We start from the raw sequence: 27,272 nt of genomic DNA, 5'->3' as shown, positions 1-27,272 counted from the left end.
TAAGTAACGAGCTTTCTAATCTTTATCTCATTAATATATTTCCTGACTGAGTTTACATAATCTCTGCCCAGCATAGGTTTGACAAAGTGCGTGTGATTATCTTGATTTTATTTTTGCTTGCTATAAAGCTGCCTTCTACCAAAAGCTACATGTAGGGCAGGACATAGGAGTCTATGGATGTTTTCAATACCAGACTAATCGATAGGATCGTACATAAGGCCAAAATTTCAACCTTTGACAAACTAGATCTCTACCCAAACTAAGTCGTTACAAACAGCGTTCTTTTCTTTGCTTCAAAAGACTTTAGAGCACAATCTTGAGCTGGGCTATGGAGAAACTGACAGGCAATCTTAGGCAACCTTCTTCTGCCACAAGAAAGTTGAACTTTATAAAAGATAGTTTCCACCGTCAAAGGAATAACGTTACTTTGCTGTTGTCGATCAACCTTGCAAATAGAACAAGCCACAAAATACGCAACAAAGTTTCGCAAGATATCCTGCGGAAGATTGCGGTACGTAGTGTGGACGATTGCATGTATGTAATGACCTAGTTCTATGGAAGAAATGAGTAGAGTATGAGTGATTTGACAGGAGATTAAACTTTCCGGGGCAGAGCTGTTCCGTCTTGTGTGACTAATGACAAAACGTAAACAGAACCGTCGTCAGAACAAAGACTCGAGGCGACTGGGTGTGTCGGCGTTTCCGGACTTTGTCCTCAGCCAATCAGACCGCTGTGGCATCGGTCAGTCCAGAACAGTCGTGCTGGAGTTCGGCAAAGTTTTCAAACACAGAGATCAATTTTTGCGGTGTCTAGGGTAAAATTTAGGGTCATCCACCGATCGACAAACGTATCTCCGACAACATGTCAACCAATGAACGCCCACTTACCAACGGACAACCCGGAAAGAGGCTGTCCAATATAAGCGAGGAGCGAAGCACACCGACCAGCACTCCTCCACAGACCAAGAGGATGGCTGCGGGCGTGAGCGGGCCTTCCGTGGCCAACGGGCGGGTGCCCTCGAGCCCCACCCCGAAGGCTTACGCTGGCTCGTACGAGCCGAGTCTGACCGTCAACATCCGTAACATCGAAGCGGACGTGGTGTATGGTGCTGTGGGAGATACTCACATGTGTCTCAAAGTTCTCAAACTCGTGCTCTCCCTTTTGATTGGAATACTCGTGCTTGGGTGTATCACCGTAAGCAGACTGTCTCTCATCGGAATCACAAAAACTATCCGCAACAAATCTTCAATATGGGACGAAACCGACTTCGTGAACAACTGCAGTGGAGACTTTACAAATTTTACAAACAGCAAAAAAGTTAAAGATATGGAATCCACGGTCGTCATGGTGGAATATATCTTGATGTTCCCCTACGGAGTATCGTTCTTTCGTAGCGTCTGGAATGGAGCGTTCCAGGCTTCCATGCCCTGGCCTCACGTGAAAGCTGCACTTCTTGTAAGTTACAGGGTTTCTTTTTTTTCTATTTTTTTTTCTTTCTACCAAAGTAACTGCATGCTAATCATTAAGACACGCCCTCACTATTAGTCTCCTCAATAATTTGAAGACACTACTCTTTATTCTGCACTTCTTCTGCAAGTTACAGTTTATTTTCTTCGTCAAGTTTTTTTCTACCAAACGAACTGCATGCTAATCTTAAAGACACGCCCTCACTGCAAAGTTTCTTAATGTGATAAGCGTTTAATCTTTATCGTGCTTTTTATTACGGGTTTAATTTAGGCGCTTGTATAACGTGTTTGTTTTTGGCGTCTTCGCTGTTAAATAGGTCATAAATCGGCAAGAGGCAATTAATTGTATTTAGTGAATACACTATACATTGATACACGTTAGAATTATTGGTTTCTCTGTATCAGTGATTATACAAGTGAAATGTTGCTTAGCTATTTTGACTAGCTCTTTTCGGCAGTTAGGCGTTTTTACCGGGCTTATATCTTTTTTCGGGTTGCGTATTGGGTACTGACCTCACCTCACCTCACCGGTCCCATAGCAGTCTGTACTACCGTCGGGGCAACTAAACTGTCCACAAGACTTATCCACCCACTGACCTACCCTGCCAATAAAAACTGTCTTTTGACACTTTCTTTCAGTCACTAAAATATCTGCTTAAAGAGCATACTTCTAAATTTTTGGAGCATTACGACATGTCATGTAACGCACTGTCTGCCCCACAGGCGAAGTTTCCCACGTATATATCGATTTTTCCAGAAACAGAAAATAAGCCATGAGTCATACACACTCCGTCACGTACACCGTATGAAACAGTTTATTTCCGCATGCCTTTCGCACACGTGCACCTTATGCTATCGCCATTTATTCGTTGTTAACACTTAAAGTCTATAGAAACCATAGCAAAATAGGAATGTATCAATCGATAAACGCAAATATAATTAGATATAAGGCTATTCATGCAACTTAGTGGGAGACTATGTCAAGTTAGTTTTGTCACAAGAACAAATACTGGAAATCATTAGACACAGACAGGACTTTGAGATCAAGGTTTTAAAGTATACACTTTGACTTTATCGTATTGTACTGTATGGCAAAATAGTGGGCTATTGTTCTAGTTGGAAGATGTCTGGTCTAATACGTGCCCACAGCCACACGTCTATAGGGTCATAGTCAGACTGTCAAACGTGTAACTGTGAGCCTGACTTTAGGCACGTGTCACTGGTACAAATTTTGTGCCTCACTCTAAAAAAAAGCTTAGAAGCCTGGTTTGACTCGTTATAAACAGATACAGCTAATTCTTAACTGTCCACCAAAATTACAACACTTTGACAGTGCAAACTGAATCTGTGTTGGCGAGGATCGGCAAATTGATATAGGTCTTGTGTTCTTTTTGTTTTCGTTCTATTTTTGTCAGATTTGTCTGTACATAAGTCTTAACGTCCCTGGTTACTCCACTACCTAACGGTCCGACCTCTTAAGGTCGTTCGTTTCCTTGTGTAGGCGGTTTTTTTTAGCCCGTAATATTCCAAGCACGTCGGAAGTCGTCACACTTTTTTCAGAGAAAAAACCTTAACCTGTTAAGCTAACGGCACCCACTCTAGCAGATTAACTTACTCTGTACAACAAAGACATAAGTACGCCCGCCGAGTGTTTGGTTACACTGACTGTGGATAAGTTTACTTGTACGGTCTATTCAACATGGTGACGTGGTCACCAGGTGACATAAAAGGAAGGACCCAACACAATGGATAGGGGTCACCGGTAGGGCAGTACAAACTCCAAGCAGATCAATGGTTCTGGCTTGCTTTGCACCTCATTTTGTGGCGTTCTGTTCGTTCTATTTTTTTTTTTGGTTGTTGTTTGGGGTTGAATCTAGAAATGTAGTTTATACGATTAAACATACAGACAGGATGTCACTAAGTTGCAAAACACACTGCTAATGGGTCACTGGTAGGGCAGTACAAGCTTGAAGCAGATACATAGTTATTTCTTGCTTTGCACCTCACTTTTGTGGTGTCCCGTACGTTATTTCAGCTTCTTTGTGTTTTCTGTTTGGGGGTGGGGCTAACCAGGGATGCCAAAGAATTTCTATGGATTTTACTGAATCCATACGAATTTTCGAAATTCATACACACACATGTACGATCCATTACTCGGAAAAATGCGATCCTAACTAATTTGGTGACCTGCGCCTGGATCACCAAATTTGTAAGGATTGTATGTTTCTAAGTAATGGTTCGTATATATATTCCGGAAAATTCGTACGAATTCTGTGACACGCTTTCAACAGAGGTAGTATGTACGCTTACAAAGACGCAAAGGATGGCACACTAAGTTAAAGCTGGTGCAGTACCTCTATTTACCGGATAAGTAGGGCAAAAGCCCAGCAACGTGTCGCTCTGTCGTTTGAATAAACAAATGGTTGATTCGCCTGAGATTATACTTTGTCAGTGCTAAAACGTACAGAAATCCTTATCTACGATGCTTGCTATGTTTGTTTTTAATTTCTTCCCCCAAAATTTCTTCTACTGTGTCAGTTTTCGGCAGTATCTGAGGGCAAGCATAGGCGAAAGGAAGAAAGTGGTGATGGGCCCTTGGTATTTGCGTCCTCGATCCCTCTTGCACAAAATCCGGGGGTTTTCTAAGAACTAGTTACTTTTCAAGCATATGTTGGGCTTGTTTCAGACGTGTTCTTTTTTGAGTTTGTCAGGCTTTCTTTCTTATATTTTCTTTAAGTATACTGGCCTAAATAGAGAGACAGACATTACACACCTAAACAACGTTAGAAACAAGCCTAACCTGTACTGAGAGGGTAGGACTAGTGGAGTGCGAAAGTTCAACGCTCCTTGGGTCGTAACCACAATCCAAATTCTTGATAGAGTGCCAACATTGAAAGGCCGGAAATGAACCTACGTGTTTGAGTAATCATATTAGTCGACGTATTTGAGTGGATGTTTACTTTTGGCAGGGTTCTGTATGTTACCACACACGGAGACCAACAGTGAGAGGATACAATGTCCAGGTAACATATAAAACGTAAAAACCCAACCCGTCTCTGGACTTCAGAAACAGATAAGATAGCATATTACGCAAAAGGTTACTACAATAGATGAAGTAGCCTTAGTGCAATAAATAATATAAATATCGGTTGCTAAGTATACAAGTTGACATGATTTTAATACTGGTAGACGGAATATTCTCGGTCACAAAATTCCGCTACGTGGACACTTTTATCCAAATATAAAAAAATATTTATAAGCTGTTGCAACTTGCAATCAGTATTTTTCTTTATAAAAACACACGTTGACATCATCTGAAGTCATGAGGCCACATGCGTACAAATTATAGTCATTTTCTGTGGTACATCGTCAAAAAAAGATACGCATCTGACATCAACGCCGTTCGAAAATATTTGCATGTCCCCGTTCGTCAGTTGTGACGAGGTAAACGCCTTGCTTGTGTGTCCTCGCTGTTAAGCAAACACTCTGGGCAAACATCGTTCAGCCATTTATTAGCCCTCCTCAAATCCAACGCACGTAAGACATGCGAAGTGTATTTTGTGTTAAGAAAAGCTTAGAATTCCAACACGCCCCTGAGTACACGTGAAAGACGTGTGACTTTGGGAGAGGCATATTTCACCTATTTCCTGTGAATATGAATATGTGGTAAGAATTGTTTGAACGTGCATGTACCTACATTTAAGCCACACCTCGAGTACGTCAAATAATCTACCACACATATCCGTTCACATTCTAAAGTCTATACCGTAAGAATAAAAGGTGGCTAGTCGGGTGCTTTGGTTGTGGTATATATCCAGAACCGTGATCTATCCAGAACCATGACCAGGCATGTTTCTGGATAGTCCACGCGTCGTTATACAGAACCGTGCCTGAGGCAAATCTATGTTCTTGCATACAGTAAGAGTATCCAGAACCGTGCCTTATCCTAACCCTAACACATTCAGGCATAGACTACATGTAGATAGGCACAGTTCTGGATACGATGGTAATTTTTCAGCCTAGCCTTCCTGTGAAAATGTGAACGGTGTTTAAAGATGTAAGCGGTGCCGAACAAATATCACCAATTGCCCTCTGTTTGCATCATCCCCATAAACTCCTAGTTTTACAACATGGGATGTTTACCCAGGACCATGAGAATTGTTTTACGTTGACGCTACAACACTAGTATAAACAATATATAACTCGTTAAAGATTTACATTAAATTGTAATTGGAATGGGTGGTCAGGGCATCGGGTAGGTGGTCAAAGAATTCAAGTATAGGATTTACTTCAAAAGATCTTTTGACTTTCAGAAATGAACATAAGAAATTTGAAGAAAAAGTGTTCTACTAAGTTGTTCGTATAACTCAACTAAAATCTTTTTGCATTACGCATTCCAGTGTATATGTTTTATAATGTATATAGCAACGGTGTAACTGCTCTTGCAATTTGAATAAAGAAAGAAACCTACCTGTTTCATGCCAAATATAGATATGTGGGGTCGTGTGGCGTAGCGGCAGCGTGCTCGACTCGGAATCAGAGGTCCCGGGTTCGAGTCCTGACATGCCACCGATCTTGTGCCCTTGGGAAAGGCACTTAACACGACTTTCCTCACTTCGCTGAGGTGAAAATGAGTATTGTATTGTCCTGTATTCGTCCTCTGCGTTGGTGGCGGCATAAAATAAGTTGATATAACTTGAGTGTGCCGTCACAATGTCTAGTCATGAAATGTTGAAATATAAAAAAATTATAGATATGACACAATCAATAACATTTACAAAACTGTTTCCAGGGCGTGGTTCTGAGTTTCCTGGAGGTGTTCGGCCTGTGTCTCTTCACGTTGCGGGTCATGCCGTCTGTCGCCCCCTCCATCAGCTTGGTACTGGCCAACGGCATCTTCTTCGTACCCATCATACTACAGGTGAAACATAGTCAATATGATACACACAAAACGGGTTATATAGTTACAGCAATTCCCAGTAGGATTTGTATAGATCTATAGAGCTGTCTCTTTTCTCCAACCAAACGAACCATCTGTAATCTGGTATCCAGTCTTTGGCGGTTGGAGCGGGTTCTCCTCAGGGTTGCTGTAGTTCTTCCCCGCCCACTTGAGCGAGGTTCCCCGGTAGGTTTTTTCCCGATGGGAGATTAGCCCCACTTCCTGGCTTGCCAAACAGTATCACAGACGCAAAACTCCATTCGGGCGGTCTGTTGGGCTGGGAATGAGATGAATTTATAGCACAGACTGTCCAACTCCTATCCGTAGAATGATCACTTTATTTCATCTACATCAGTGCGTCTGCTATTGTTACATGTATAGTGCCTTTATATGCTACAAAACTGTATACTCATCAGGTACTTCCGTTCTGCAGGTTGTGAAACACTCCATCAAACTCTCCAAAGTTCGCATCAGGAAGCACCTGGGTCTCTTCTTCTACATCCTGGCGTCGATCATTCTCGGGCTGGCCTGTGGAGCCTTGGTGGGGGCGTGGTGCTATTACCGGACCCAGCTATGGGAGATCCCGGTGTCCCTACTGTCTCTATCCGTCGCCTGGGCACCTCTTCTTCAAGAGTACCAGACCGGAGAAGGCAGCGACACCGACGACACCGAGAACGCCGCCCGATCCAAGAAGAAAAGCAGGGCGCACGACGTCGCGGTGGAAGATCCGGATGGCATCTTCTTCGGAAGACAGAAGAGCGAAGTCGTCGTGCAGACTGTAGACCATCTTGGAAGCAACGTCAAACAAAACGCGAGATGGAAGGCAGGAATCATCAACAACTTCTTCAAGATCGTTTTCGTACTCCTTGTACCAGAAGCCTTGAAGATGCTCGGGTTGGTGAAGATCTGCTCGCCATGGGCTTGGACCAAACTGGACCTGTACGCGACGTTCACTATCTCTAATCCGGCTATTACTAGCTTCATCGTAAACGTGTGCTGCAGCTTCGGTGGATACGTTCTGGCGTGGATGGCGTGTACCATACGGATGCAGTTCTTCGGGTTCGCCCTCCCACTCTGCATAGGAACCAATGTCGCATGTAAGGGCCACATTTCATTCGCCATTGTTTAAAAGAAAGGTAGCATCTATACATGAGGTATGTACAGATGTTACCTTTCTTTAGCGATGCCTTTTGACTACCCAAAACAAAATTTACAGCAATCCATGTATGGCATTTTTTTGTAATTTTGACGAAAACAGCTAGAAAAACAAAAAAGGCTTTAGCTCTCCTCAAACATGACTTATTGTGTTCATGCCATGTCAATTCAAAAATTTTGATGAAAGTTGTATCACATATTGTTGTTGAATACCCTGGTATAGACATGTACAAATACATCTATGAACACCAAATTGTTCTGTATTTTTACAGTCACAATAGCGTATGTCGACGGCCTGTGCGATCTCGTCGGGTTCATCCCTGAGGAAACTTGCACGGCTAACCTGAATATGGATGAGCTCATTTGGGACGTTCCAGTGACGGCAGGTCTCCTTCTTATACAGTTTCTGTCAACAACCTGGTTCGTTATGAGAAGTCCCACCATCGTTATGGAGAGGGAAGCTAGTGTAAGTCCGTCATATCATCATTTATATTTTAAATTTATAAGATTACTGAGTTGTTAATAGCTATATGAAATAGACATATAGATAAGAAAGGTTTCTAATATGTTTACCGAAAAAAAAAACATATTGCTTTTGCCCTGTTTCCTCTTCTTCTTCTTCTCCAAACCAATAAGGTCAATTACCCGAACCAGACGTTTGTCACCATGGTAACTAGTATTGGGTCACATCATGTAGCAGGAGGGATTTTGACTCCTGTCTGACCATATATATGTATATATGTATGAATGTGTTTGAGTAAGAATTAACAGAGAAGACCATATGCAAAGATAAACATTTATGCATTTGCTTTATTTTTAATAAAATTGTAAGTTACTGTAAACTGTAATATATTTTTACCCCCCATGACAGTTGTTCTGGCTGCCCGGGTACAGCGGAGTGTTTCCCGAACAGTGGCTGCTGCTGAGCCGGAAGAACAGGAACACGAAGAGCGAGGACTTCGTGGTGCAGAAGAGAACCCGACAAAACGCTCACGTCTACATCTGCACAACCATGTACCACGAGGTAAGAGAACAAAATCAACATCACCTTTAGTTGTTTAGAGTTCAAACTTTTGTCCGACACAAAAAGTTCTTTCACCTAGAGCTTTCGATCAGTCACTCTGGTCTTCCTCAGCAGACTGACCCAGTGAGACTTGTCAGTGGCCTTTTTGAAGTGTGACGTCAACACTGGGTCAAAAGTATCTTGTAGACGGTGTCGGCCCCCGTCGCAGTTCAAAGAAGCCACGTGACAAGCCTCACTAAGTCAGTCTACTGAGGAAGGCCAGAGTGACCCCCCAAACACCCTCTTACAAACAAACGGCTCCACAACATAACTTTCTTCACAAAGATGTTGAATGTTGTTGAACCTAGGCTGAACATGAGATGGAGCAGCTACTGACGTCATTACGTGGTGTAGCGGAGAGTCAGGTCGGTGAGAGAACATTCGAGTCGCACATTTTCTTCGACGGAGGGTGTAAGCAGGGACAGCCGTCCCAGTGGGCACTGCAGCTGCTGTCACTCATGGACCACACTCTCAAGGATGGCAACAGTAAGGACTTTTGTCTTCTTCTTTCTTCTATTCTTCTTTTAATTAGAGACAGCCATCTTCAACTAGCTGAAGACTCTGCTGCCTTTTTGTGGCTAGTACGAGCTGCGAGATGGGGTTCGCCAGGGAGGTTTGTAGGGAATCACTAGCTCCCAGACAGTGTGGAGTCGAACCCAGGACCCATGGGTTCCTGACCGAATGTTCTGCCATTACGCCATGCGACGCCACGCGTTTGTATTTTTGTTAGATACCGCTAATACCCAAAGCGAAACATTACAGGGGCTACAATATGTATACGAACCCAAATCTGTCGTTTCTATATCAATAATTTAAAGATAGCATTTTTAACATACATGAGTGGTAAAGAGACTTTATCATGTAGATAAACAACCCAACAAAAGGCGAGTGTGCCTGTACGTAAAAATAAAGTGTGGTCTTAGTTAAGATGTATGAAAACACGTCCATGTTACATTTGTGCAAATAAATTTTTCCTTCTGAATAGCCAAAGAGAGCATCATCAACCAGTGCACGAAGTACAAAACACCGTACGGGCTGCAGCTACACTGGGACCTGCATTATGACAACGGGGAGACCGAGAGTGGCATGAGCTTCAACATTCATCTCAAGGACAACACTTTGGTGAGTAGAAATTTAAACCTCATAGCATTTGATTGGACAATATTTCTTATTCTCATTATATAGAAAACTACACAACAGATGGATGGCATTGCCACTTTCCGAGTGAGTAAATATACATTATGTCCAAGACATATTCTTCAACATCCATTTCAAGGACAACAGTTTGATAAGTAGAAAACCTCATAGCGTTTGATTTCTTACTCTCAATATTTTGCAAACTACATAACACATGGATGGCATTGCCACTTCGAATTTTCCAGTGAGTATTACAAAGTTGTGCAATTGTTTTGGATACAATTTGCTGCTCTCAAGTTCAAGAGTCAACTCTTTTTTACAGGTGAAGAACAAAAAGAGATGGAGCCAGGTGATGTACATGTCTTACATCTTGGACTATGCAGGTGAGACCACTACAGCATATGCATATCAAATATTTGTAACAAGCAGTAGATTAATGTTCATCAACATTCAATTTTGGCAAAACGGTGCTAATACAAATAAAATTGTGTCACCGCTGTCTAAGGATTATCTTTCTTTCTTGATTTATATCAATTTCCTTGACAATTGTATATCCCACTGTAGTGTACTTCAGCCCAATTGGCGTTGAGTCTAAGGCCATAGAAGACACACACATGAAGGCGACTTCAGTACTGGGCCAGGACAGTTTTAACGGTCCTCACCGGGCCAGGCTCCACATGAAGCGGGATGCCAGCGGCGCTGGGGGGTGGACTGCCGGGGAATTCGACGATGACCAGGTAGTAGACTAGTAGCAAGCAAAAATATTGGAGAAATGACTGACTCCTTGCGACCGTGATGGCTAAATTGCGAGACTTAGTCGACATTTTAAAAAGTCGAGTTACATTAAAAAATAACGATTATTACTTTAGATCAATGGGAGCACTCAGAGTTATTACACCTTCAATAGATTATAATTTTGAGAAGAGCGAATTAAACCACAAAGTAGATTCACCGTAACTAGAGCAGTTAATATGCTTTGCACATAATGTAACAAAGGCTTCTAAAAATAAGATGAATAAATACCATAGAATATCTATGATATTGAATGGTCGTAATGAGCATGTACAAGCAAATATAAATTTTTAGGTGCAATCAATCTAACTGAACGTCCACTGAATATATAGGTGTCCATGCATTTAAAATATCACCAATTACCAATTTTTCTCAACCACCTTTTTATATAGTATAATATTATAAAGAGTAACATTTTAGATAATTTTAGTAGCTTCATTACCAAAATTTAATTGGATTATAAACTCTTTCCCATTTCTTTACAGTACCTACAGATCGACCTGGGAGAAGACATGGTGTTTACGGGAGTTGTTACCCAGGGTAAGGCAGGCACGAACGAGTGGGTGACGAAGTACCGGCTGTTGTACAGCGACGACGGCGAGCTGTGGCAGTACTACAAGGATGACTCCGGGCAGCCTGTGGTGAGTCATGCAGTTCGATAGTGATGCCAACGTCCATATGTATTACAGTTCAATGCAGTTGATTGTTATGACTTGTGAAGATAAGATCTTAATTCGTAATTCTTAGAGCTGTATTTGTGTGTGTGTGTGTGTGTGTGTGTGTGTGTGTGTGTGTGTGTGTGTGTGTGTGTGTGTACGAGTTTAACTTTCCATGTAACATGGATGGTTAACAGAGTATCTGTGGTGCCCCAATGGTCTACCCAACGTAGGGACAGATGTCCCTAAGCATACTTAGGATATTGTGATTAGATATACATGTAGGTGTACAATGTAGAGATGTACAAATTTAGGACATTTGCACTAGTAGTAGAGCCCAGGAACGAATATACTCATTGCGATTAAGATCAAAGCAATATCTGGCTTTTTTGATAGTGCAATGAATGTACAAATGTGTCGCTCCTGCAATCGCCCATATCAATCATTGTTTATCAGGAATTTGAGGGAAACCGTGACGCAGACACCCCCGTACGTCAGCTGCTGGACAAGCCAATCACAACGCGTTTCGTCAGCTTCAACCCCGTCCAATGGGCCAATCGGATCAGCATGCGGGTGGAGGTGCTGGGATACTCGGCTGCTGGTGAGTTAGTTTTTTTTTTTTAACTTACTGCTTCTCCCATTGATTTTTAGAAAGCAATGTACGTGAAGATTTAGGTTCGAACGTTCAGCCATTCAGTCTGCCCTCTGCTAGGTCTTCGTCCATCGTAAAAATGTAAAAATAATATGACCATAATATTTAAAATAAAATTTTCGGAGTTCCTAGATGTCAGAGAGAGCATATCTATGATGGTTTGATTTTTTACAGAATGAAGAGAGTACATTTGCATTGGCAATGTATGACTGGTACTTTACATACCATGTACATGTACATGTACTTCATACAATCATGTACTTCATGTGCAGTTGTTGTGCAATAAAGTTCTTCTTCTTCCATATCTCATGTCTTCTTCTATGCCTCGTGTCATTTTACTCTTAACGCTACAGACAAAGACAGGGATAATTTCATGCTCGCCACCGATGCCGATGTGAAGTTCTCACCACAGTCTGCTAAAGCCCTGCTGGACATCATGACACGTGACCCTAACGTTGGTGCCGTGTGCGCCCGGACTCACCCACTAGGCTCAGGACCCATGGTCTGGTACCAGATGTTTGACTACGCCGTGGGCCATTGGTTTCAAAAGGTAATGCCTAAATATTTGTTTACTATTCCAACATGTAATCACAAGTTTTTTCAACTTATTAATGCCGCCACCAACACAGGGGACAATACAATACTTACTTTCACCTGAGCGAAGTAAGGAAAGACGTGTAAAGTGCCTTTCCCAAGGGCAAGATCGGTGGATGTCAGTAATCGACCCTGGGACCTCTTGGTTGTCGAGCACTCTGCTGCTACGCCACCTAATTATTTGTCATCTATATACTAGTAGTGTGGATTCTACATATAATTAATGTGTGTAACTGATTTCAATATAAAACCAGTATCTCTAGATGAAAAGAGACAAAATTCTAGAATCTAGTTCAACGTGAGTCTTAAAAGTTTAAAACTGCTCTAAGTTGAAAGTTTATAGAATTCGGCTAACAGAATGCATTACAAGCTTCACTAAGCTTTTTGTATGGATATCCATACAGAAATCTTAGCGAGGTTCTCAGTCGTTATAATTATGATTATGTTAATTGCAGGTGGCGAACAGCGTTCTGGGTACAGTACTCTGCTGCCCAGGCTGCTTCAGTGTGTACCGAGCCAAGGCCGTGAGAGACGCGCTGCCGACTTACGCCACCAAGGTGACCAAAGCTGAAGAGTTCCTCACCAAGGACATGGGAGAAGACCGCTGGTTCTGCACCCTACTGGTGAGTACGTCATACACCCTCTAGAATACAATGGTAGCACACAAAGGTGGTACAACGAGTAGACAACCCCAGGTGCATGCCTCTAACGAGATCTGACGAAGCATTGCCACAAACTTTAAACCTTTCTCTCAGACAAAAACGGGCCTCACAAAGGTACGGAGTCCAATTTCATTTACAGACTGTAAAGAATGTGGGGAGCCCAGCTGAAAAAAAAAACTATATCGGAAGGACCATTGGTTCTGCACTCTGGTTAGTGTACTAACAGTTATGAAATAGGTAAAAAAAGAGGTATTAGAGCCCCATGTCCATGTCGCTAAGTCGTGATACCTGTACAATATTGGCATCATACTAGCCATCACACCAGGGAAATCTACATCATCATTGTCTATGAATTTCGATGGGATTGATTTTTCATGAGTTGGTTTGGTTGTCATCTTTGCTAAATCAAAGCTCTCACTCATGGCAAAATGGATAAAGTATTGCATCTGCTCTACATATGAAAAAGGTTCATAGTGTTACAACAAACCAAACACCCATTGCAGGTAGAGAAGGGGTGGCGGCTGGAGTACACGGCTGTGTCCGAGGACAGCACCTACTGACGGTGGATCCCCTCAACTAAAGCTAACCAATTGGAGCTAATGCTGCCAACACAGATGAACTTTGAGACCGATGTGTTTTGATTTTGATTGTCCAGGTAGAGAAAGGCTGGCGGTTGGAGTACACGGCTGTGTCCGAGGACAACACCTACTGTCCGGAGGATCCACTCAACTTATGCTTACTAGTTGGAGCTAATACTACCAACACAGATGAACTTTGAGACCAATGTGTTTTGATTTGGATTCTCCAGGTAGAGAAGGGCTGGCGGCTGGAGTACACGGCTGTGTCCGAGGACAGCACCTACTGACGGCGGATCCCCTTAACTAATGCTAACCAGTTGGAGCTAATACTACCAACACAGGGTACTCGTTTGTACCTGCCTTACCCTGAGACCAATGTGTTTTGATTTTGATTCTCTAGGTAGAGAAGGGCTGGCGGCTGGAGTACACGGCTGTGTCCGAGGACAGCACCTACTGCCCGGAGGATCCCCTCAACTAATGCTAACCAGTTGGAGCTAATACTACCAACACAGATGAACTTTGAGACCAATGTGTTTTGATTTGGATTCTCCAGGTAGAGAAAGGCTGGCGGCTGGAGTACACGGCTGTGTCCGAGGACAGCGCCTACAGACGGCGGATCCCCTCAACTAAAGCTAACCAGTTAGAGCTAATGCTACCAACACAGATGAACTTTGAGACCGATGTGTTTTGATTTTGATTCTCCAGGTAGAGAAGGGCTGGCGGCTGGAGTACACGGCTGTGTCCGAGGACAGCACCTACTGTCCGGAGGAGTTTGACGAATTCTTTAACCAGAGAAGGCGGTGGATCCCTTCAACCATCGCCAACCAAATGGAGCTACTGCGGAAATGGGCGAACGGCCAAATGATCAATGACTACATTTCCAGGCTGTTTATACTGTACCAAGGCTTCCTACTGTTCTCAACTATGATAGGGCCTTCTACTGTCATCATGATCATTGCTGGTATGTAAATAATAATAGTTTTTTTCTTATGCTTCTCTTCATTTTACAACAAGTTTATTCTTATGGTCTTGAATAGACATGCAAATTTAATTATGTATCAAGCTGACAGTGTACTACTTAATAAAGCAAACACTGAAATTCCGAGGGCTGAAATTTAAAGGAAATTTCCTTACGATTGCCGTGAGTTTATCTTGGTGTTCTTGGTACTTGCATTTGTTATACTTAACATTATATTAATTGTAACCAAGTTGTTGATTAAGCTAGATTTAACACCTAAAACGATGACTATACACTTGTACACGTGTTACGAAGCCTACCAAGGTGATGAGTTTGTACTTTTGTCGTTTGATACGAGTTGAATTTTCTATTTGTCATGCAAGTTTTATGCAAAAAGTTTTCTTATACCCGAAGCGTCATTTTCTTCTTGCTTACAGCTGGACTGGAGCTGGTGGTTGGAAACATCGGAGGCAGCATCATCCCAACTGTTGTCATCCTGTTCCTGGTGTTCGTAGCCTACGCTTTACTCTGTGTCTACACAACACAGGAAACTCAACTGAAGGTTAGAATCGTTTATTTGACGTTCTGATTTGAACTTTTTTTTATTTTTTATTCCGAAACATGTAATCACAAGACGTGGTGACGACAAACTCAAGTTTTTTCAACTTATATTAATGCCGACACCAACACAGGGACAGTACAATACTCATTTACACCTGAGCGAAGTGAGGAAAGTCGTGTAAAGTGCCTTTCCCAAGGGCACAAGATCGGTGGCATGTCAGGACTCGAACCCGGGGCCTCTGGTTCCGAGTCGAGAACGCTGCCGCTGCGCCACACGACCCCACTTTGATTTGAACTTTACAGTTGTAATTATGGTCACTGTTCCCATGCCAGTTTTTTTTTGTTTTTCAATTCAATTTTTTTATCACCAAATGTTACCGTACAACCCCTTGTATAAGCCACTAGTTTTGTATATATCAATATCACACAGAAGTTAAGATGGGCACCACCCCTTTGCTTCGCATGGTGTGAAGCAGGATCTTTATTTATAAGCTACACCACACAAACCCTTATATAAAACTTTGCATGACCTATTATACAAACCTGAACCAGACCGATACTCATGTCAATTATGTCACACAGTCATGTGAAAGACGACTCTGAATTATTTGTAAAACTTCTTAACTTTTTTAAACATTTTTTTTCGTTTTTCACTTTCAGTGGGCAAAGATCCTGACGATGCTGTTCACGGTTGTCATGGTGATCGTGCTGATCGGGCAGGCTCGGGAGATGGTGACGTCATTCCAGATTCTGGACCGCAGGCTTCACGCGGAGAGTTCGGTTCCGGCCCCGAACGAGGACGTAAAAAGTAAGAGACTAGATACAGACCAAATTCTACCATTTTTATCTAGCGTTCTAATCATATAATTTGATGCATTGCATCTTTAGATTCCAGCATTAGGTCCCATTGTTCATTGATGTGATAGTTCATGGTTTTTTCTTATTTCAATGACCAAAGTACTAGCGATGGCGAGGGTGCATAGAAGTACGTTTCATCAACCTGTTAGTACCAAGTAACACGCTGTCTTGTCATGTCAAGTAAAAGCCATGATTGCCATGTAATAATAGCTATTCCGAGAAATAAATACAAGTAGCTAATAGATTCCTTATTTGTAAGCGAAATCGGTGGAATCATTATGAATTATACACTTCAATATGATACCTTGCTATGTGTTCCGTTTCTGTGTTAGTTTGCGTCCATGTGATGATGTTTTGACTGTGTCCATCCAGGCTGCCAGGAGTGTGAGAGAACAGGTGAATGTACGCCCTGTAAGGACCTGGACTGTACCTCTCCACTGGAGTGGACACCGGGAAACGTGACGGCATGGATATCAGACTGTATTACCGACTTGGGGACATTTGACAACATATCTAAACATTTCGGAAGATACGAGTAAGTACAATGTTGGACACCCCTGTCTTGTTTACTATGGGGTCTACCAATGACCATAACTGTTAGTATAGGTGCACTGAAAACCATTTTCAGATTTAACTGGCATTTAACGCTGGTGTACATGTATAGCTAACCATTTATGGACTCCTCTTGGGCATAATTACAATAAAGCTACAATAACAGGTCGCACTCCACAAAAAGTGGAGTGCGCCCATATGCATGTATTCTGGACTATGCTTATAACTATAGTTTAAGTACTACACAATTAATCTATTATCACACTAACAAAATGAAACTGTGCCGAATTGTAGCGGATTCCAGCTGTCGTTAGCAACAGAGAGCGAGCTGTGTGACGAGTTTGACGGCCCTAATGGCGATTTTGACCTGGAGAGGGACTGCAAGATCATCTTCACCCAATTTCAGCATCGTGTACAGAATGCTGGTAAGTTATGTTCTTTGTTTTGACTATAGTATGATATATGATTTGGTAGCAATCCGTCAACTACGAATGATAAATGAATGAATGAAGACCTATATTATACATACATACCCACCGGGTTAGGTACAAAGTAATAAATTGTATATACATGTATAGATGATCAAACTAACACTCGACTTCTCCTCGCTTTTTTGTAGACTCCTTTCACCATATATGTGAATATGTTTCAGTAACAATAAAAATAGTAGACCATATACGAAGGTAAAAATGGCGCATTTGCTTTGCAAATGTTACCTTTCTAGTGATATATCAAATCTAATCATCTGTTTCCTATACAGAGAATTTGACTTCACTTATTTGCATATCAATCAATAGTTCTTGCTTATAAACCAGCCTTGCTGCACAAGTTCTCTAGTATCAATGACGAAAGATAATGGATGCTACCTGAAACGTCTGACCGTTTCCAAAATCATATCTAGTTGCTAGAGTAAATGTTTTTTTGCGTATCTTCTTACCTGGATGTTCGGATACGAAGCCAAGCCAAGTATTACCTGGATGTCTAATCTTCACCGACGTATTAAATCAAGTCGAAGCTAATCTTAGATTTATTTTATTCTATTCCAGCGAATGCCCCCACCCCGTCTGCCCCGCCGACCATCCTCCAGCAGCTGCCGCTTCCCATCAGCGTCATCTACTTCCTCGGTCTGGCCGGGCTCTACGTCATCACGGCTCTGCTGCACCCGTCAGAGTTCATGACCCTGATCTACGGGTTCGTGTACCTGCTGAGTCTGCCGTCTGGGTACATCCTACTCATCATCTACAGCGTCTGTAACATGACCGATAGGTCCTGGGGTATGTCAGTTACTAGTATTGTTTATCTTCGCAGAAGGTTTTTGTTCAGTTTCTTATCCTTCTTCAAACAAATAGTTCAAGAATAGCTGCATGATCATCATATATATGAATCTGAGTAAAGATAAACAAAGCAAAAGGTTAAAAATGTCATCATTAGCTGGCCTGAAACCTGTAGGACTTAACTATCCTTTTAAGCAAGTACAGAAGGCATTATCAATGTTTTCCTCCTATAAATGTGTAACATAATAACACATAAGTCCTAAGTCAAGGCTGACTGTAAGTCAAATGCTACAGATGTGCAAAACAGATGTATCCTGTTCAACATCTACATAGTCTGCAGCGTAACGAATAGGTCATAGAATAAACTAGTTAATGTTGCTTCGCTGATGCATGCAAGGCAGAAATCCATTCGCACAATATGTATGGTTCTGGATATGTCGCTTTCCTTATGTGGTGTAACGTTGGAGTTAGTTTTCAGTGGTTATCACTGTTGGAGTCAGTCGTCAATTACTGTAGTAATTACTGTACTTTCATTGTTCTTTCCAAGTGCTGAACAGGTGATAAATATTGTCCCAATCATTTGTAATATCTGAACAGGAACCCGAGAGGCAAAGACACCAGGTGCTGCCGCGGCAGGAAGGAGCTTCATTGAGACTCTCTCAACCATGCTGAAGAAAATATGTTTGTAAGCACAGTTTGTCAATCAATTGTAAAATATACCCAATCTAACAACCCACATATTATAGAAGAAGTGGGTAAATTCGTTTTCCACTGCCTCAAAAGAAGAAGTCAAACTCAGGAATACTAGTACCACGTGTGTTGTAGAATGTAGTATATTGTTACATGTAGCATCTTCTATAATTGTATATTCTTTTTTCATACATGTTGAACCGAAAAGGGTCATCCTAAAACGGGACTAAATGCCATAACTACTATTAAATGCTTTTTGTAGCTCATGCGGCGTGATATTTGAATGCTAGAAAATGCCGATGATGATAGTGTGAAGAATACCTAACCCTATATCACAAGATGTTGTTCTATACAATACGAATAAGCCAATAGTTTCCCATTGATGAGTTTTTGTTGTTGTTGCCTTCTATTTTCCAAAAATTACAGTTGCTGTCGACGAGACACAGATGAGAATTCTGAGCCAGGAGACGTGGTTCTGCCGCCGGAGGACGGGCACATCAACCTCGCGTTTGAGGAGGACGAAGATTCAGAAATATTCGACGACCTGGATGATGATGGTGGTACGAAATCACAACAGCATTCATTTATCAACAAATCGTGTAAATACATGCGTGAATCTAAAAATTACAAGAACGCAAATATGTTAAGAACAGCGACCAATGTTGCCAAGATGTATCAAAAAGAAGCTAACCTTTGTCAAAATAATGTGACATTTGTAACCCACCAATTGGAAGCCTCAACATCATTCCTAGGTTGGTATTACATGTAATTGGTAGGTCTGCAGATTCATAATCATAGAGAAATTTTAATTCAAGATAGGGATACATTCTCTTCCATAATTTAGGGGTGTTCTGTTAGCCTAATAAATTTTGATATGCTAGTTTTCGGTTGCCATTGGAAATAAGTCATGTCATCATTCGTTTAAACAGGGGCTGGGGCTGGGACGCATGAGCAAGACGCTGGCGAGGCCAATCAGACTGCAGAGGAAGGTAACAATACAATTAGTAAGTGTCAATGTGCTAATGCATGTACTTTGATATCTGCCTTCCCTGCTGCAAACCAACTGGCTTTCCATTGTGTAGTGCGTATATGTAGCAATAGGTTTAGATAGAAGAACATATTGGTGTATACAGTTAATGTTTATTGAATTGTTTTTCTTTAGCATAGCATTGTTCTTCTGTCTTAGATTTAGTTAGAAGTAAAGCTTTTTATACCCTTCTTTATTCCATAACAGGCCCGTCAGTAGCTAAATTGGCCGAACGCTGGCGTTTTAAAGGTACTAAATGCTTGCCGTGCTTTCCTTGCTCTCTTCCTTGACTAAACGAATGAATGTGGAGTGCCTCTACAATGAAAACACTAATCTCCTTGCTCTCTCCCTTTACTTTGCGAATGGGTGTGACATGCCTCTACAAGATGACAAAATGAATACTTTAAATGAAAACAAAAACTAATCTCCAAGCAGATTCTAAGGCAGTATTAATTGGCCAGGCAGTTATGCATTCGCCACATGTAATATACGATACATACGATAGGATCTGCTCGGAGATTAGAAACACCACTTCAATTTCTTTTCACTCTTTCAACCCGAAGCAAGATTTTAACTGCCATTTCCAACTCAAGAAAATGATTTGGTCTTTCTTGAATCCTGTTTCAGAATGATTTCTACCAACACAGATGACATCTTCATAATAATTATATGAAATACTTTTTGTGTTGTAATTATAAAAGTCTTTTTTTGACGATGATGCTTTGAAAGTTTTAAAATTATCACCATCAACACCATCCTAATCATCATGCAAAATTCATGATCATTTTGCCCTGCTCGATCTAAGTGTGCTGTGGCCTCACTTATCATCCACATACCAGGCATCTCATTTTTTCATCGAATGGATAACACAGTAACAAGAAAGGATATACATATATTTATACTCTTTTGACAGCAAAAGAGCCTCGGCATGTCGCGGGGCCCAGTGAGAGACGCATCGGCCGTCAGAAGTCCAGAGGCCGCGGCAGGAAGGGCAGTGTTTCCAGCTCCAACTGGGGTAGCTGGGGCAGCCGAAAATCTCACAGTCCTTCCAGACCGTCCATATTCTGTACGTGTTAGATAAAGACTAGGGCTTTTCTATCTATCTATCTATATGATTTTTGCCACCTCTTACAAGTGTTCGTGCACTACTATTTAAGGAAGACGCTTGTAAACGATTTGCTGTGTAACGTAAACTCTGCCGTCCGCGGCTAAAATGGCCCTTCCCCGGAGATTCGGGGGTCGGCTGAATGTTGGGCGGCCGGCAACCGTAAAGCGATTTAATGAGGCTAGTAAACATAATGTATCTGCATACTGAAACAAAAAAATTACAACCAGCCTCTGTTTACATAATGTAGATGCCAAATTCTCTTTCAAAATTGCACATTGTTACAATAAAAACTATGTTTAGAAGTTACTTTAGCAATTGTTGTGAGATTTGAGCTTCCAGCCCATTCTTCTCCGAAAAACACCATGAATTCTCAGTCAATCTCACCGACCTTTAGCAATTGCCTTTTGTATATCATACAGCAGAAATTACTCAAAAATATCTTAATCAAGTAGTAACGTTATTGTTCTAAATGCTCGGTATTTTACACGTCTTTAGCCGTGGCCTTGGCTGCATCTAAAGGAGGCAAGTCGTTCTCCCGCTGGCGAGCCGGAAGTCTCAACAGATCCTCCAGTCAGACCTTTGTGAAGGACGTCAGTGATTGGCTCCCATACTACTGGCCACCCAAACTGAAGGTACAGGCTTGGTACTTCTTACATATTGCACTATTCTTGTACATGTTCACGAATTGGGCTGCTTTTAACTGACTGTATGACAACCAAGTGCCGGTATCTAGAACTCACGCCACCGGCAGAAGTTTCATACATACTGCAGTACACATCTGGAACAGTCTCCCAGACAACGTGGTCGGCCTGATCACTGACAACAACCTCCAGTCATTCAAAACAAGAGAACACCGGCATCTTCTTTCTACCGCCAGGACTTCTGCATGTAGCTAGAACTTTGCAACTTTGCTGTAAACCAATGATTAGCCAGGAGTTTCACAACCCAGGCTATTGTTTACATTTAGCACATGATAGAAAAAAAAACGTGCCAAGTGACAAACAGAAATTGCTCGCTCTCGTTCAATTGTCTTTTATTTTAGTCAAATATTTAAAATGAACTATCTGAATCTGTGCATTCTATAGTCGTGGACGCATGTCTACATATGTATATAATGTTCTGACATTTTAACTCGCTCTCTTTTAGTTGCCTTTTATTGTAGTCAAACATATAAAATGAGCCACTTTTAGTATCTGAATCTGTGCATTCTATACTCGTGGACGCATGTCTACATGTGTATAATGTTCTGTCATTTTTAACTTGCAGAAGAAATACGAGAAGAAGTTTCGTGAGAATGGTTTCGAAAACACAACATTCATCTCAGGTATGTCGGACAAGGTAAGGCTGTTCACTTTGTTTCTTGCTTAGAAAATATAGATCCTATATACTAAAGAAATATGTCAGCATTTAGGAGTTGGCCATCAAAATATCTAATAGATAAAGTCGTCATCTTACTTTTTTCAATATTTTCAATATCATACGCTTGGAGAGGAGATAGGCGCCGCCAAGATTACAAGCCTACAGAAACATCATGGCAAGTCCAGACATGCTGCTGGCTGTCATGATGCCCCTACGACCGTTCACGGTTATGGGACTTACATACATACATACATATTATGCGACTAATTGTACTTTATCTTAAGTTCTAAATTATTTTCCTAAAATAAGTTAATTAATAAAACATAGTTAACAGATTGTGTTTTTTTTTTCATTGTAAGAAATTATTTACTTTATCTGCAGGATCTACAGGCAATCGGAATTAAGAACGACTTCCACAGAGATATTCTGATGAAGGAAATCAAGAAGCTCACAGAATTTGAGCTACCAGGAGACGTGCCTGTGAGTAAACTGCATTTTTTATATTACATTATTGTTATGCCTTGGATTTATACCTATCTTATCGGTATTAAAATGTGTTGAAGATCGTAGAAAGAAAAACTTGTGAGTAAAACTGTCATTAAATTTATGCCTTAAAATATGTTTAAAATCGTGCATAGCAAAATCTTTTAGATAGAGATGTCAATATTAAAAAAAATTAAACATTACCGGCTTTTTCTAATTCTTCAGGACAACTGCAGAGAGTGGCTTTATTCCATCGGACTTGACCAGTACATCAAGAACTTTGAAAACTATGGCATCTACTCCAAGAACGACATGGCTAGCCTACGTAGTATGGACATCACCGAGCTTCTTAAAGATCTGAAGATAACGAAGATGGGTAGGTGAAAATACATGGAACCATTTGAAGACATGTTTTTTTAATCTCTTTCAATTTCTTAGAAACCAGCTAAGTGACTACCTTTATACAATGGTACTCATTAATGGTAAAAACAAAAAATTGTGAAATCCATTTAAAAATCTAAACGGCTTTTGTTTGTCCATACAGCACACATCAACCGGATCAGCAATGCAATATCGAGGATGAGAAGCCCTGACGAATGTAAGTATACCAATGGGGTGCTTACTTAAAGGCTATTCCTTTTGCGATTTTAATTTAACAGCTCTAACAGAAATGTTACGTATTTTCACACTTGAAATATTACATCCATCCAACATACCATTTAGAAATTCGTTCAGAATTAACTCTATCAACACAAGTAATGTTCTGTTTACTCCGCTGTTTAGTACCAAAATTACTTAAAAGTACTTAAATTTACATTCCTTTTGCATAGCTGACAGAAGAATCAGTCAGGTGAAGTGTGTCATCAGTAAGGATGTGAAAACTCGTATGATGCAGCAGGAAGATGGCAGGACTCCACGGTTTTATTTAATAGTACCAAGTTGAAACAAAAAATTGCATTTCTCTCGTATAGCTGACAGAAGAATTAGTCAGGTGAAGTCTGTCACCAGCAAGGATGTGAAGACTCGTGTGATGCAACAGGAAGACAGGAATAACCTTGACAGTTTTATTTGATAGTACCAAGTTGAAACAAAAATGTGCTTTTGTTTTCTATAGCTGACAGGAGGATCAGTCAGGTGAAGTCTGTCATCAGTAAGGATGTGAAGACCCGTGTTATGCAGCAGGATGACGGCAGGACCCGGGAGTTTAAGTTCTGGGACACGCTGCGCAGGGAGTGCCTGGATCCGGACATCGCACTTTTCAGCTCGGACGGGGACTTGAGGTAACGAGAGAAGGACTGCATGTCCTTTTTGTAATCAGGCCTTTTATTAGGCCTTCGTAATCTGTAGGCTGTCACCAAAAAAATCAACGTAATTCGTAATCAGTACATTAGCGTAATGATTAATTGGTCATTCTTATCCTACGTAAAACATAATCACTCCACCCCACCCCCCATTCAGACCCTCATAAAAAGCATCTGTTACCTTCTTATAAGTCACCTTTTTATGTCAGGACCACCTCTTGTACATCTCAAGAAAAAGTACAAGTCCCTTGTGGTGTGGGTGAAACAAAACATTCCGGTCTATATGTGGTGTAGGGAACGTTCAAGGGCAGCCTTCGAATTCGTAACCGCTACTCTTATTTTGTATTACTGCAGTCCTAACTCTATATCTAAGTGAGCCAAGCTTGTCTCGAACAATGGTGTTTCGACGATGTTAAAATGTTAAAATAAGCCCAGCAACTTTGGTAATACTTTAAAGATTCTCGGTCCTTTTATAAAGTACTAGTGGAAGACCAAGTTAGTCACACCAAGCTTTTATGTCTTGTGTAGGGGAAAACTGGTTGAGCTGAGGAACATGTGGTTGGGAGTTCTTCTCATCGTCAACGTACTGTGGATCACCATCGTGGTGTCTCTCACCTACATCCCAGAACTCAGGCTGTGGGACGCCAACCCTCTCAGCCTACTGTCTCTCCTAGTCTTCGGTCTGCTGCAGGTAAGCCGTATTTATTGTGATTAATAACAAAGGTCCTGGGTTCGTTTTTCTGGCGAGTCCCTTCGGAACAGCGCTATTTATTTTACGCTACTAGGATTTTTTTTATTCCAACATTTCATGACTAGACATGGTGGCGGCACACTCAAGTTATATCAACTTATTTTATGCCGTCACCAATGCAGATAGAGGACAGATAGGGAACAGGACAATACTCATTTTCACCTGAGTGAAGTGAGAAAAGTCGTGTCAAGTGCCTTTCCCAAGGGCACAAGATCGGTGGCATGTTAGGACTCGACCCCGGGACCTCTTGGTTCCGAGTCGAGCACTCTGCCGCTACGCCACACAACCCCACACGGATTGTGTGATACCATTTTTGTAAATATAAGATAACGTGACGATTAAATTTTTTTGTTAACCGGGAGTTCATTCAGGCATACGAGGTAAAGTGTTGTTGTTTCCTTACCTACAGTTGATACAGTTCCTTGCTATGCTGTACCATCGGTTGAGAACGCTGCTTCACTACATCGCCAGGCTGCCCTACCCACTCAAAGTGCGCGCCATCAAGAATATAGGAAGCAGCAAAGCAGAGATCAAAATTGAAGAAGACAAAGGTAAGAACAAATGGTTCGTGTATTATTGTTGGCAAGAAAACTACAAATTCATTGCAGAACGGACCATTTAATCGAGAAATTAAATAACGAAAACATTTCGTCCAGTGATTTGTTGTTTTCCATTGACCCTCCGAGCTTCTGACAGAAAGGTGAAAAAAAAGCGCGGGAAAGTTTGGGCGCGACGCGTCGGTGGAAAATTTTATCACCCACTGGTCACGAGGCGACCACGTCTACGGCAACCAATCAGAAGCTTTCTGATTGGATGCCCTTCACGTGGCCGCCTCTTGCTTAGCGGGTGATACAATCTTCCATCACTCGGGCAGTAAGGGCCTATTTAATTGCACATCTGCATCAGTATTTATCTACAATTTATCCCAATATACTTACAGACTATTCTTTTAACTTCCTGAAACCAACAAATCTTGGAAAAGGTGGGACATTACGTCTTCCATGCTTTACGGAAGAGAAGTCAAGGCCTTCAGACATAGTTTTAGACATAGTTATAGTTCTAGACAGCTACCTTCATCGTGTAGACTTTAGTTAGCCTCTACTCTGTTTCATTGTTTTTTTTATGTTTTGTAATTTGCAATAGCCTCCGGGCACAAATTTGCAATAAACTTTTTATTTATTCCTTTTGTACCTGTTGTTTTTGTCCTGGAGTATAGCTCTTTTCGTCTCATCAGCATCAGTATTTATTCCTTTTGTACCTGTTGTTTTACAGGTCCTGAAGTAAAAAATGATAGCTTTTTTTCGTCTCTCTGCATCAGTATTTATTCCTTCGGTACCTGTTGTGTTGCAGGTCCAGGAGTAAACGACCCTATGCCTAGTGCTGGAGATCTCCTCACACGACGTCCAACAATACTCGGAGGCGACCGCCGTAAAGGCCCAACAACCTTTAAGACAAACCCACTGTTCGACAACTCAGAAGAATAGATGTATTGGATATTTGCAGCCGTGTGACTTTTTCAGGACCACCATATTGGTGGATTATGCTACTTAAGGTCACCTTTCCCAGCTCGGGCAGTTTCCAGGTACGAAAATTATGACATTGAATAATACAAACACAAAAACGTTGAAAAAGTACGGTCTTGTTAATGTGATTTTTTTTGGTCACTGGAACTGTCCGGCCTGGCCCCGCTTTGGAAATGCAACCTTAGTTTCTAGGATGCTGTGAAAGCCATACCGTGCGAAGTGTGAAACATTGTCGTGTTGAATTTGATTACTACCTCAGCGTCTTACCTGCATTTTCCTTGATAATAAATCCAAGATAAATCGCTGTACAAAGTGTAAATAACTTATTACCTGTTCTCTCGGGTACAGACGCTTACTAGTATTTTGTGGTTTCCATTCGGAAGATAGAACTTCAACGGTTGTGTGACAAAGATGTAGTGGGATGCAAGGATGATGCTGATTCTATTTGGATATATGAGAAGTAATCGTATTTATTTGATATTACCAGTAAATTTGTGTCAGGTTATCGTAGTAGTAAGTGTTTATAAAAAGATCCAGTGAACTCTTGAAAATGTTGGGTATGTAATATGATGGCAACCTTAGCAGTAGCATGTGCTTTTACCTTTCTTTAAACACAAGTTTGTATTTGAATTTTTAACTTATTCATTAAAATACTACATAGCAGCACTTTGGATGAGAGTGTCTTTGAATGAATTAGTGTTTAAAATGACATTTCATGTTCTTACACTTGCATTCATAAATATGTACGAATGTAAATCTTAACCATTTGTTTATATAAATATATATATATATATATGTGTGCGTATATCTGTGTAATAACCAAACGTTAATATAATTAAGCAAACCAACCATGTACATAAATAAATGGGATCAACAGTAACAAAATTAAGAATGACTTATTAACAAACGGACTGCGAAAAGAATACAGCTAGTACATACTATAATTCAATGAGAAGCAACGTTAGTGTAAATCAAAACCTGTGCACACTATTAGCTTACTACTACCATGTACTAACCTCCACCAGGCCTTTCTACGGAAATACGTGTCGTAGAATTCAGCAAAAAAATAGTACAATTGGCCAATTGAGTCCGGCCGCGGGAAGGTTGTTTCTTTCCCTCCTAACTGCGCGGTC

The 27,272-nt window shown here is 41.2% G+C and overlaps 1 protein-coding gene across 1 annotated transcript; it reads left to right on the top strand.

Moving 5' to 3' along the window:
• Positions 1–741: 741 nt before the first annotated feature.
• On the top strand, positions 742–27,227 carry LOC109468914. The gene is made up of 30 exons (XM_019767295.1): positions 742–1,455; positions 6,259–6,387; positions 6,839–7,502; positions 7,947–8,026; positions 8,432–8,584; positions 8,932–9,109; positions 9,609–9,745; positions 10,083–10,143; positions 10,325–10,497; positions 11,038–11,193; positions 11,665–11,809; positions 12,214–12,410; positions 12,910–13,077; positions 14,400–14,655; positions 15,090–15,214; positions 15,874–16,021; positions 16,444–16,606; positions 16,918–17,048; positions 17,670–17,897; positions 19,052–19,147; positions 20,528–20,680; positions 21,218–21,354; positions 21,989–22,060; positions 22,463–22,561; positions 22,790–22,940; positions 23,109–23,162; positions 23,679–23,844; positions 24,394–24,556; positions 25,026–25,167; positions 25,967–27,227. The coding sequence occupies exons 1-30, from the start codon at positions 862–864 to the stop codon at positions 26,098–26,100; spliced, it is 5,253 nt and encodes a 1,750-aa protein (XP_019622854.1). The 5' UTR covers positions 742–861; the 3' UTR covers positions 26,101–27,227.
• The last annotated feature ends 45 nt before the right edge of the window (positions 27,228–27,272 follow it).

This window comes from Branchiostoma belcheri, unplaced genomic scaffold (genome assembly GCF_001625305.1).
Source record: "Branchiostoma belcheri isolate BF01 breed outbred unplaced genomic scaffold, Haploidv18h27 scaffold2, whole genome shotgun sequence".
In the NCBI taxonomy this organism is placed as follows: domain Eukaryota; kingdom Metazoa; phylum Chordata; class Leptocardii; order Amphioxiformes; family Branchiostomatidae; genus Branchiostoma; species Branchiostoma belcheri.
The sequence above is the reverse complement of the archived record's forward strand: the minus strand, read 5'-3'. Positions and strand labels throughout refer to the sequence as shown.

Bases quoted from the DNA above. Each gene is read 5' to 3' on its own strand.
- LOC109468914 (XM_019767295.1), top strand. From the start codon at position 862: ATGTCAACCAATGAACGCCCACTTACCAACGGACAACCCGGAAAGAGG. The intron at 13,078-14,399 runs GTGAGTACGTCA...TTGATTCTCCAG, and splicing joins GCTGGTTCTGCACCCTACTG to GTAGAGAAGGGCTGGCGGCT. The intron at 19,148-20,527 runs GTACGAAATCAC...CTCTTTTGACAG, and splicing joins CGACCTGGATGATGATGGTG to CAAAAGAGCCTCGGCATGTC.